The sequence below is a fragment of the Haliaeetus albicilla genome, chromosome 14 (assembly GCF_947461875.1).
Source record: "Haliaeetus albicilla chromosome 14, bHalAlb1.1, whole genome shotgun sequence".
Classification (NCBI taxonomy): Eukaryota; Metazoa; Chordata; class Aves; order Accipitriformes; family Accipitridae; genus Haliaeetus; species Haliaeetus albicilla.
In genome coordinates, this window is record NC_091496.1 from 2,033,010 (window position 1) to 2,044,667 (window position 11,658).

The following is an 11,658-nucleotide window of genomic DNA, read 5'->3' on the forward strand; positions in this document are numbered from 1 at the left end:
CTCCTCAGCACCCAGCCTATGGGCAGTGAGATGACTTGCTTTGCCACTGGGCCACAAGAAGGGCAGACCATGAACCCCAAAACAGAACCCCTATCCCAGGACACCTGTGCTGAGCAGAAGAAAAGCTCCCACTACCAGAAAAAAAAAAATAAAAAAAAATCAAGCAACCCTCACTTAGCTGCTGGCCAAGTACCCAGGAAAGGGAAGGCAGAGCTGGCATTGCACCTGCCCAAGCTACTTTTTCTGCTCTGTCCCCTCCTTCTTTGCTGGAGGGAAGTTTGGGCATCACTATGGGGTCTGCAGCAGCCCTCCTCAGAGAGGCTTTTCCCAGCACATAAAACTGCATCTGGTGGGGCCAGAAGGTTCAAAGGAGGCACAGGAGAGCTCATTCCCTCTTCTGCAGTCATCACATTGCCAGTCCCACCAGTATAGCTCCCCCAGGCAGAGGGCAGCTGGAGGTGAGACAGCCCCCAGGAGCTCCCACCTTGTTGACCTTGGGACATTGCCAGCCCCAGGAGCCCAGCAAGTGGAGACAGGCTTTAATAAACGCCCCCCCCCCCCCCCCCCCCTTGCCTCAGGTTGTTTAAATCTTCCTCCAGTGCAACCCAGAGCCAGCATTGTCAGCTCTTCAATTACAGCCTGACTGCAGATCCAGCTTCCCTACCACATCCCAGCCAGATCCTTTTCTTGCATCACCTACTGGGATGAGAGTCCCCCATGAGGAAGTTACATGCTGCAGTCCAGGGGATCTGCAGAGATCAAAATTAAACCCTGCTTTTCAGTTCATTAGCTGTTTGCAGGGATTCTTGCAGCAATCATGTCTGGGGAACAGCCATCACCCAGCACAAGAGGGATGAAGTCTAATTGTGGAGACAGCTCCTTGCTTTAGAACTTAGAGCTAGTACAGTGTTTGGGTGCTTTTATAGGAGACTGACAGACAGCCAAGGTATTTGAATTCTCACCTCCAGTTAGACTTCCAGGCATGCCTGGCCCTGGCAGCAGGACACAGATTGCTTTAGCAGGGCTCTGTACTGCAGCAGGACACCAGAGAAACCAGACCCCACTCTCTGCTACTCACTGGAGCAGAGAACAGCACAGAAACCCCACTGCCAGCTGTTTCAGAAAATGGACAGACCATGGGCAGCCAGTGCCCAAGTAGGATTGTCACCCCAATGTTTAACACAACAGTTCCACCCCAGGGCAGATGACTCACGTCATGCTGTCACCCACCCCAGTTGGCAGGGCTCACCCCTGCATCTAGAAGCAGGAAAACCCTACAGGTAGGACTGCAGTGACCAAGGCAACATGGGAACCACCACCCTGCAGCCACCACACACCCCCACCCCACACCAAGGCCCCCCATGAGCCATTTAGGTGGCACATCAAGACAGGAGAAGATGTTTTGCTGGTTACCATTTATTCAGCCAACACTGTGCATATACAAATCTTGACCAAAGAGTTGCTTTTGGCCAAGCAGCAGGGTTTCCAAGTCACATTTCCTCAGACCTAGCCCACGACTCCCTTCTCTGGAAGGAATTGCAAGACTAGCATACAAATGGCTCCATCCAAGCTGCCTTCCCACAGGTAAAAATATTATTCATCATCATACTCTTCTCCATCTCCCGAGTCCCTTCCAACCTCCTCATAATCCTTCTCCAGGGCAGCCAGGTCCTCCCTGGCCTCCGAAAACTCCCCCTCCTCCATGCCCTCCCCCACGTACCAGTGCACAAAGGCTCGCTTGGCATACATCAGGTCAAACTTGTGGTCCAGGCGGGCCCACGCCTCCGCAATGGCCGTGGTGTTGCTCAGCATGCAGACAGCCCGCTGCACCTTGGCCAGGTCTCCCCCAGGCACAACCGTGGGAGGCTGGTAGTTGATACCCACCTTGAAGCCTGTGGGGCACCAGTCCACAAACTGGATCGACCGGCGTGTTTTAATGGCCGCAATGGCCGCGTTCACATCCTTGGGCACCACGTCGCCCCGGTACAGCAGGCAGCACGCCATGTACTTGCCGCGGCGCGGGTCACATTTCACCATCTGGTTGGAGAACTCAAAGCAAGCATTGGTGATCTCCGGCACTGACAGCTGCTCATGGTAAGCTTTCTCTGCCGAGATGATGGGTGCGTAGGTGGTGAGTGGGAAGTGTATCCGTGGGTAGGGCACCAAGTTGGTCTGAAACTCAGTCAGGTCAACATTCAGAGCACCATTAAATCTCAGAGAGGCAGTGACTGATGAGACTATCTGCCCAATCAGCCTGTTGAGGTTGGTGTAGGTAGGGCGCTCGATGTCCAGGTTGCGGTTGCAGATGTCATAGATGGCTTCGTTGTCCACCATGAAGGAGCAATCCGAGTGCTCCAGGGTGGTGTGGGTGGTGAGGATGGAGTTGTAGGGCTCCACCACTGCTGTGGAGACCTGCGGGGCTGGGTACACAGAGAACTCCAGCTTGGACTTCTTGCTGTACTCCACGGAGAGCCGTTCCATGAGGAGGGAGGTGAACCCAGAGCCTGTGCCTCCCCCAAAGCTGTGGAACACCAGGAACCCTTGGAGACCACTGCACTGCTCAGTCTGCAACACCAAGGAAAAGATTAGAAGGACCAAGTTGGAAGTATTCCGGTCTTCTTGGACTTAAATTAAGCTCAAGTACTGTGTTCAGCCATCAAGTTTAAGGCCTTTTTTTTTTTAACTTAAAGGTGCTTACACACACCTTCCACTTCTAACAGGTGAGATCTTTTAGACACAGCAAACACCACTACTTTTAAATTATCTCCTCTTTTAGCAGGAAGCAAAGCCTGGTTTGAGTGACATATTAGGTCAGATAGGGACTCATGAAGATTAGGAAAAGTCTGAAAGCCACTAAGAGGTTCTACCTAAATCAAGAGTATCTTAGCATTATCACAGCACTTCTGAGGGTCTACATGGGTGAAAACTTATACTCCAGAGGCAACCACACAAGGGAGGAGAGGCCTAAGGGGAGACAGTAGCCAGAAGCTGAGCTGTGACATGGTTTGAGATGAGATGTTGGATCAGGACTGACACAGCAGACACTACACCCATTAGGAGAAAGCCATCTTGCCTAGACAAATCACAACTGCTTGTTTTTCTCCTTAGGCTGGGGGCATCTTTAGTCCCTCGTTTTCCCCTCAAGTCCCAACCAGCAAGAAATACACCCACATGTATCCTGTCATGTTGTTCCAGGTCACAGTGGCATGGTCAAGCTGACCAAAATCTGCTTTGCATCTCTTGATGGCCAGGACAACAGCAACAAGAGTCCTAATGCAGAAGACCCTCCACAGGGTTGTTACCATTTTACGAGTCCTGTCAACCACCAAGTCAATGGCCTCCTTTCCAATGGTGTAGTGGCCCCGAGCATAGTTGTTGGCAGCATCTTCTTTGCCACTGATGAGCTGCTCTGGGTGGAAAAGTGTGCGGTAGGTCCCGGTCCTGACCTCATCTGGAGGAAGTTGAAGTCTCATGAGTGTCACTGTCACAAGATCCACTGTCTACCAAGTTACTCGCACTAATTTAGATGCGGTTTCACATGGATGCTGGCAGCCCCAGCAACAGTTTACGTGGCCAACACCACCCTTCAGGTCAGAGAAGGTATCTTCCCTCCACCCCCATGAGGTTTGGAGACCTTCCATGACTTACCAATGACAGTGGGCTCCAGGTCAACAAATATTGCTCTGGGCACATGCTTTCCTGATCCTGTCTCACTGAAGAAAGTCCCGAAGGAAGACCCTGCTTGCCCTGAGGATGCAGAGACGATGATGCCATCTGGCTCAATCCCATGCTCTAGGCAATACAGTTCCCAACAGGAATTGCCCATCTGGACACCAGCCTGGCCAATGTGGACAGAAATACACTCCCTCTGCACAGGGATGGGAGAGAAGAGGAGGTTAGGAATGTGCACTGAGGAATTAGACCAAAGCTGGCACATCAGGGTGTCGATAGAACATGTGGCCAACAACCTAGGGACAAGAGGAGCATTAGCCCAGCTTGGTGGCAGCCAGGACATTTTCTCCATAGCAGGCTCCCAAGAGCTGCTGAACGAGCAACAACTAAGCATTAGGCCTTCAGAGAGACATTGCAGTCTCCCACCAAGGCAGATACAGAGATTAGGGCACCGCAGTAGGTCCCTCTGCATCCCAGCACTAATCAATACATTGCTCAACAGCCCTGTTCCCAGGAGCAGGCCACCAAGTCCAGCTGCTCATGGTTTCTTCTCTCTCCTCTGCTGATCCTGCCTTGGAGCAGAAGACAACGCACAGGCAGCCTTCCCAGGTACTTCACATGGTGCTCTCAGCTTGGGAGGAGGGGGGAATGATTCACCCCAGCCAGCATTAGACAGCAGTGCAAAGCTCCCCCCGCCATGCCCTTCCCAAGGAGTTAGAGGCAGGCCTCCCCCCACCCAGATGGGCAGCAGCAGAAGACCTCTGCCTCTCTCTGATGGGAGAAGCCTGTGCTCTTGGGCTTCAAGTATTGACTGTCAGAGCAGTTTCTCATCTCCATTTAGACTAGATACAGCCATGCAGGTTCAGCTGGCTGAAGACAGCTAGAGATGATCCAGGCAATCATGGGCAGTGACCAATTCTTCATCTTCTCCATACCAGACTAGCAGTTGCCCCATGAAGCAACTGCTCTTGGCTTAAACCAAAGGGAACAGTCCCTATGCAGAATGTGTGGCTGAGCTGTTGAACTGCTTGATACAGGAGGCTGTGAGAGCCAGGCTTTTGGTTTCAGAGAGACTGGAATAGAGACTTTCACAGAGGCTTACTAGCGGAAAAAAAAACCAACCCAAAACCATATCCCATTCAGGAATCCCTGAGCTACAAGATAGAAAAGTTTCAGATGTGCTTAGCCTGCCCTCACCACCTGCTTTTAGCTGTGGCCTGGAGACCCAGAACAGCAACTCCAAATTACCTTTATGCAAGAAGCCTGGCACAGCAAGAACTTTACCAAGCACAGAGACAGGGCAGCAACATCCTACACCGAAGCAGAGGGCCCTGCCCAGAGGGCTGATATCCAATGTATCAGCCCACAGCCACCACTGCATTTCTCTTCCTACACAAACAGTCCCAGAACAGCCTTAATCCCCCACACCAGGGCCAGAACAGGGATTCTGAGCCAGTCTCTACAAAGACAGACCTTCATCCCCTGCTCCAGGTCTGCCTCAGCTCCACAGCAGCATCAGATGGGCACCGAGCTCAGCCTTGTATCAGATGCCACCAGCAAGACCTTCAGAGTATCTTCACACATGAGAACAGGCAAGTCTGAAGGCATTTCAGCAGGGTAGTCCTCCCCAGGCCAGGAAGAGGTGGACACCAGGCTTCCAAGGCCAACCCAGCGCTGGACACCCCCAAGCACAAGCTCTGCACCCCCAGGAGCCCCTTCTCCAGGGCTCACATTCTCCTCCAGAGCCCACAACCACTTTCACCCCCAGGGAAACCCACAGCCAAGAGCAAGACACCTAACCCCCAAGCCAAAAAGAAAAGCTACCTCCAGCTCCATCCTCCTGCAGAGCTGGGAAGAACCAACCATGGCTGTCAGAGAGCAAACCCAAGCCCCACAGCTACTCACCATGGCTCTGAACCACCTGGAGCCCCCACCACAAACACAACCACCTCACTAAAAACACACCCTACCTGCTTCCCTCTTGGCCCTTTTATAGCAGGTAGATGATGCTAAAGGGCTCCCTCGTCCTGAAGGCACCTGCTGCCAAAGGGTTCAGGTGTTTCTGTCCCAGGAGGAGTAGCTGTGTGGGGTAATCAAGGTGCTCTGAAGGGCTTGCACCTGCAGACCCATGGAGTCCGGAGTTTCTTTGGCTTTTAAGTACTCCTTCAGCATTGCTTTCCCCATGATGTCTAAGAGTGCTTTCTGTAAAATCAGGAACAGAGCTTTGGATGGGGGTTTTTTGTGTGTGAGGAGTATCTGGGTTATTTTATTATTATTTTTTTTTAAATTTAAGAATTCTTATTTTAATTTAAGGATGCTCATTTTTAAGGCTTTCTTCAGGGCTGGAAATATGCTTTCTACTTTCCACCCCTCTTTTCCAAATGCAAACAGCACATCTGCTGAATCTGCTGGGAATGGACAGGAGTTGCAGGATGTGGATCCTGCCTTGGGGTAATGTCATGGGGTTGGAATGGCTTCTCCACCACTGGTCCCACAAGAAAGCCAGGCTCTCCCAGTTCCAGGGCAGCACTGGCTCGTTGAACACAACCCAGCTACCCAGGCCACGCCTGAATTTTGCAGCATAGAATCACAGAATGGTTTGGGTTGGAAGGGACCTTGAAGATCACCGAGTTCCAACCCCCCTGCTGTGGAAAGGGACACCTTCCACTAGACCAGGTTGCTCAGGGATCCATCCAACCTGGCCTTGAACACTGCCTGGGATGGGGCATCAACAGCCTCTCTGAGCAACCTGTTCCAGTGCCTCATCACCCTCACAGTGAAGGATTTCTCCCTTACATCTAACCTAAATCTACCCTCTTTCAGTTTAAAGCCATTACCCCTTGTCCTATCACTACCTGCCCTTGTAAAAAGTCCCTCTCCAGCTTTCCTATAAGCCCCCTTTAGGTACTGGAAGGCTGCTAGAAGGTCTCCCTGGAGTCTTCTCCAGGCTGAACAACCCCAACTCTCTCAGCCTGTCCTCATAGGAGAGGTGCTCCAGCCCTCTGATCATCTTCATGGCCCTCCTCTGGACTCGCTCCAGCAGGTCCATGGCCTTCTGATGTTGGGGGTCCCAGAGCTGGATGCAGTACTGCAGGTGGGGTCTCACCAGAGCGGAGCAGAGGGGCAGAATCCCCTCCCTCGACCTGCTGGTCACGCTGCTTTTGATGCAGCCCAGGGTACGGCTGGCTTTCTGGGCTGCGAGAGCACATTGCTGGGTCATGATGAGCTTCTCGTCAACCAACACCCCCAAGTCCTTCTCCTCAGGGCTGCTCTCAGTCCGCTCATCGCCTAGCCTGTGTTTGTGCTCGGGATTGCCCTGACCCACGTGCAGTATCCCTCTCCCTGGCCCCAGGCCATCAACAGTGCAGAGACTGTTGGACCCTGTGGAGCTGGGTCCCACTGCCTGAGGGAAGCGCAGGACCTGTGTGCCTCTGGCACACTGGTGGGAGAGGGGACTTCTCTGTTCCTCAGTGTCCCTTCTCTAAAATAGGGAGAACAGCTGTTAGGTGGCAAAATTTCATCAGAGATGCTGAGGCTGTTATGTGATGTGGGGTTGATGGATGCCCTGGAGGACCTGGGACAGCTGTGGAGAGAGGTGACAGTATACGGCATAAGGCCAGGACTGAGAGGTACCAGTGAGTCCATCACATTGCAAATAGACAATGGTTTTATTTTCCATGCAGCATACACAAAAGCAAGAAACTCACTGACACGGGATGGCCCAGAGGCCAGAAACATGAGTTTTAAAATCTGATCTAGACTTAAGACATAGGTACTGCCTCTATGGGAACTATTAAACCTCAAGGTCTAGTGCCCTGGACATGGGTTCCCCTCTGTCCCACCACCCTTCTCGGGTTCAGTGGGAGGGTTGGGGTCTTCTGAGAAGGAGGGCAGAAAATGGGACTCTGCCAGGGCACAACCGCCAGAAAATGGTCAGGAAGGCCACAGTCCAAGAGTCAAAGCAAAAGCATGTGAAAGGGACATGGAGCAGAGCAAATCACATGTCTACCAGTCAATGGAGTTGGGGCTGAGAGTGGGGGCAGTTTCTCACTCTCCTCTGAAGAACGGGGTCAGCTTTTGCATCTTAATGTACTCCTGTCCATGTCACAAATTGTGTTGAGGGGGATCCATGCAAAGCTCCTGGGTGGCTGGAGGTGGCTTTGTTCCTGGGTAAGCTGGTCACAGCCCCACCTGACCCAGCTTAGAGCAGGACAGGACATCCCAGGAGTGGGACAGAACATTCCAGGAGTGGGACAGGACATCCCAGAAGCAGCAAAGGACACCTCAGGAAGAGGGTCTCATGCCACCAGGGATGGTTCCCTGTAGGTTTATCTGCAGCCTGAAGTGGATCTCACCCCCCTGCTTGGGTCTCAGCTCCTACCGTAACGCTCTGCAAGGCCACCGTGTTCCTGTGCTCTCTGTCCCGTGGGGCATGGGCTAACTCTGCCCACGGTCACTGCTGGAAATTGGCTTTATTTTTCTAGCCAAGACCCCATGGATGTGAACGTGGGTACCTCCTTGCACAGTGGGAGTGCATTTTTGGCCAGATGCTCAATGTCCGTCGAGTTACACTGCCTGAACCCCTTCCTCAAGCATTTCTCATGCCACTGCAGCATCTCAGGTTTGCTCTGATGTGGGTGAAGGAGGCCTTGGAGCATTGGCACGTGCAGGAGGAGTAGGAGGACGAGGAGGTTCCTGGAGGCCAGGAAGAGCTGGCTGCCTGGGGAAGGATTATGAAGAGGCTGGAAGGGAGCTGGCAGTGGAAGCAGAAGGATATGTTGGCCAGAGTGAGCGTGCAGTGGTTGTGCACCCATGACTGAGCAAACCAATTGTTTTGAGTGCAATACCGAGAGTTCCTGTATGAAATGGCAGGAAAGACCAAATCCACACCTGGCTTTTACAAAAATGAACATATCACCCCAAACAACAACACTGTCCTTCCCAAGCACGGCAGCCTTGGCTCTGCATGCTCCCAGACCCAGGTGGGTGCTGATGGAGATTTCAGTGCTCCAATTTCCATCCAGCTTCCTCAGGAAATCTGGCTTGTCTGACTTCTGCCTGTATCTCAGCCCCTCCAAGCAATCCCCGGTCTTGCTTGGCAGAGGTTAAGAATGAGGATTAATTTTGGAAGGGTTTGGGTGTGGGTGAGACTGCAGGGTTGCACCTGGGGAGGGAGGATCTCTGCTTTCCCCATCACTTGCTATCAGCTGATATCTGCTGTTTCCATCTCAGCTTTGCACATGCAAGCGCAGCCTGGTGCCAGCAAAAACCTTGCCTCATCTGTTCCCATGGTGTCGCTTCAATGTTAATTGCCTTCATTAAAGGGGAGCAGAGGAAAGACCCCGCGTGAGCCCCAGGGATGTGATATTTTGATTTCCAGGCACTAGAACAGGGCTGAGATGTTCCCCTTGTCTAACCTGGTGCTGGAAAAGGATCCCAACCAGAGCTGGTGCAGATTCCCCCTGGCACCTGGTGGTAGGGAAAAGCCTGTTCCCTGCTTTGGCCAATGCTTTACTGGAGCGCACAAGGGGAAAAAAACCCTCTTCAACATTCTGCTCAAAGCAGTAATTTCTCCCTCGGTTGTGAGCAAATCCCTCTGTTGCTCCTTGCTATTCCAAGGCTCCTCTAGATAGCCCTGTGCATCTGAAAGGCTGAGCCTGGACAACCTCGGCACACCTCTGGCCAAACCCACAAAGGGACGAGAGTGCATCCAGCTGGGTGCCTGGCCAGGTCTGACCTTGCGCTTCCGTGCTTTGCCTGACCAGATGTGAGCGGGTATGTGTGCCTCAGTTTCCCTGGGTGTAAAATGGGGACAATGCCTACATCCTGCTGAACTAGAGCTCAATATACCAATGGGGGATGGATGTGTAGGGTGTTGGGCTATAAAAATGCAGACAGCTATGTACAGTGTACATGAAGGGCCGTATAGTCCAAGGCTACAGCAGACTGCAACAACTCTCTGGGGCTGAATTTGGCTGTGTTGCCTCCTCTGGGTGCCCAGTGGGGCGAAGAGGGAAGGCGTCCAGCTATGTCTCTGCAGATGGCTGATGGGTCCATGTGCCAACCCTTCAACTGGAGATCTGTCCCCTCATAATGTCCCACCTGGAATGCTCCCCATGGCCATGCCCTGGATGGGGCTGGTGGGACCTGCTTTTCTGCTCTTGGGAAACGTGTCCTGGGGAGGGAGGGCCAAATATCTCTCCACCTCCCATGCCTGCTACATGAAGGAATGGAGACCAAGAGGTGCAGTTTCATCTTGGAGCTGGGCTGGGAGGTGAAGAGAAAGGGAGATTTAGTGGAAGGGATAAGTACTCCAAGGTGAAGGGGAGGGAGCTTGGTGAGCTGAGGCTCAGTGGAGGGTGGATAAGAGCGGGGTGAATGGGGACGGTCTGCGTATGGGGAGCCGAAGTTGTAGCAGCTGAAAAAACAGTACAGAGGTCTACCAGGAAAGGGACAATGGTGGAAAAGTGAGCAAGGTTAGACTGGGCAACATAGACAGACCCCATGTGGTGTGTCTGGAGCAGCCAGGGAGGCATCTGCAACTCTTTGGGTCCAAACTCACCTGAGGCCATGAGGTGGCCCTGGCCAGGGCCAACTGGTGGCCTGGGGACACTCACGAAGGGCCACATGGATGGGGATGTTGATACTGTCCCAGCTGTGACTGCTGAAGGTGCTGGTGGGGAAAGGGGTGGTTGCAAGACAACCTTAAAACCTAGAGAATCCCCAGGAGAAGAAACTGGGAAATCCCTCTTGACGTCCCCTGACCAGTCTTGCTTTTCCCTTCCCAATGCAGTTATGATTGTGCATAGGGACAGCTTGTGTATGGGGACTTGGGAGGGAGTGGGGTCTGGACCGTGGTGGGAACAGGGCTGTGAGGTTGAGCTGGAGGGATGTTTTGGAAAGGCTATGGGCCCAGACAGACCCAACCGAGCATCCTGTGGAGGCGAAGGGAGAACAAAGCATGGGAAACTCAAGAGATCGTAGCTTTAATCAGGGACCTTCCCAAGGTGACACGTCCCATTGCCCTGCTGTGGACACGAGCCTCTTCCCCGCGCGTGGAAATGTCAAGGAGGAGTAACGGAGGAGATCAGGAAGGAGAGAAGGAGGAAGAAGAGATATGAAAGTTAGGTAGCTCTATGGGTCAAAAATATACAACACTGATATCATACATGGCCATTAGTCCCCTCTGGCCGGCAGGCTGGGGCTGGGCGGTGGCCCCACTCAGCCAGCCCTGCTCCAAGTCCCCCCTGCCCCATGGGGGGGGGGTCACTTTCGCCGCCCTATTTGGGCCATGAGGTGTGCATTGGCAGCGGCCTTTGCCCGCAAGTTCTTGGCTTTGGCGATGTTGAAGAGGATGTTCATGATGTTAGTGGGGACGTCAAGGGAGAGGGTGACCTTGGTGCGACGGTCGCTCTTGGCTCGGTTTTGGTACGTCTTCCCCTTCACCTGTGCCTGGGAGACATATTTGTAATGGCCTTCCCCCGGGAACGTCCTTTTCCCCATCTCTTCATCCACTGTGTCCCCCTCCTCCTCTTCCTCCTCCTCAGATGCCTCCACTGGCAATGGGGAGTCGAAGCTGCGCTTGTCCAAGATGGCATTTTCTTCTGGGTGGCTCTTCTGGGCTTCAGCGAGGGCTGCGTTGAGGCAGCTGAAGATGGAGGCGGTGTTGTAGAGGCGGAGAGCCCGGCTGGTCTCGGCGGCACAGAGGAGGGCGAGGAGGAGCAGCAGCCTGGTGTGGGGCATTGCGGTGGCCTGCCCAGTGGAAACAGCGAGGGGAGGGCAGAGATGGGCATGAGCTTCCCGCGGGGCTCAGGGCAGAGCACCGTTGTCCCGCCATCCTCCCACATCCCATGGACCTGGGTTGACCTCCCAGGTTCCCCCCAGGTCCCGTCTAATGGTTAGGGCAGGTGGGAATGAGTTGCCCTGGGGCCTCCTCCTCCAAGCTGCAACACCTCAGCCCTTGGTTTTGGGGTGCTGGGTGGGAGG

The 11,658-nt window shown here is 53.4% G+C and overlaps 2 protein-coding genes across 2 annotated transcripts; both read right to left on the reverse strand.

The window, feature by feature from the left end:
* Positions 1–1,578: 1,578 nt before the first annotated feature.
* On the reverse strand, positions 1,579–3,826 carry LOC104318481 (tubulin alpha-1 chain-like). The gene is made up of 3 exons (XM_009919756.2): positions 3,649–3,826; positions 3,303–3,451; positions 1,579–2,565 (listed from the first exon to the last, which is right to left on the reverse strand). Exons 1-3 carry the CDS (start codon positions 3,824–3,826, stop codon positions 1,594–1,596), a joined length of 1,299 nt encoding a protein of 432 aa, XP_009918058.2. The 3' UTR covers positions 1,579–1,593.
* A 6,835-nt stretch (positions 3,827–10,661) lies between these two features.
* UCN3 (urocortin 3) lies at positions 10,662–11,416 on the reverse strand. Its single transcript, XM_009919755.2, has one exon. The coding sequence runs from the start codon at positions 11,413–11,415 to the stop codon at positions 10,939–10,941; it is 477 nt and encodes a 158-aa protein (XP_009918057.1). The 5' UTR covers position 11,416; the 3' UTR covers positions 10,662–10,938.
* Between the last annotated feature and the right edge of the window lie 242 nt (positions 11,417–11,658).

What these genes read in the sequence shown, in the direction of transcription:
- LOC104318481 (XM_009919756.2), bottom strand. Translation starts at nt 3,826, where the DNA reads ATGGGCAATTCCTGTTGGGAACTGTATTGCCTAGAGCATGGGATTGAG. An exon ending in CCTGGAGCCCACTGTCATTG is followed by an intron (nt 3,452 to 3,648) that starts GTAAGTCATGGA and finishes AACTTCCTCCAG; the next exon opens with ATGAGGTCAGGACCGGGACC. An exon ending in TTGACAGGACTCGTAAAATG is followed by an intron (nt 2,566 to 3,302) that starts GTAACAACCCTG and finishes TTGGTGTTGCAG; the next exon opens with ACTGAGCAGTGCAGTGGTCT.
- UCN3 (XM_009919755.2), bottom strand. Translation starts at nt 11,415, where the DNA reads ATGCCCCACACCAGGCTGCTGCTCCTCCTCGCCCTCCTCTGTGCCGCC.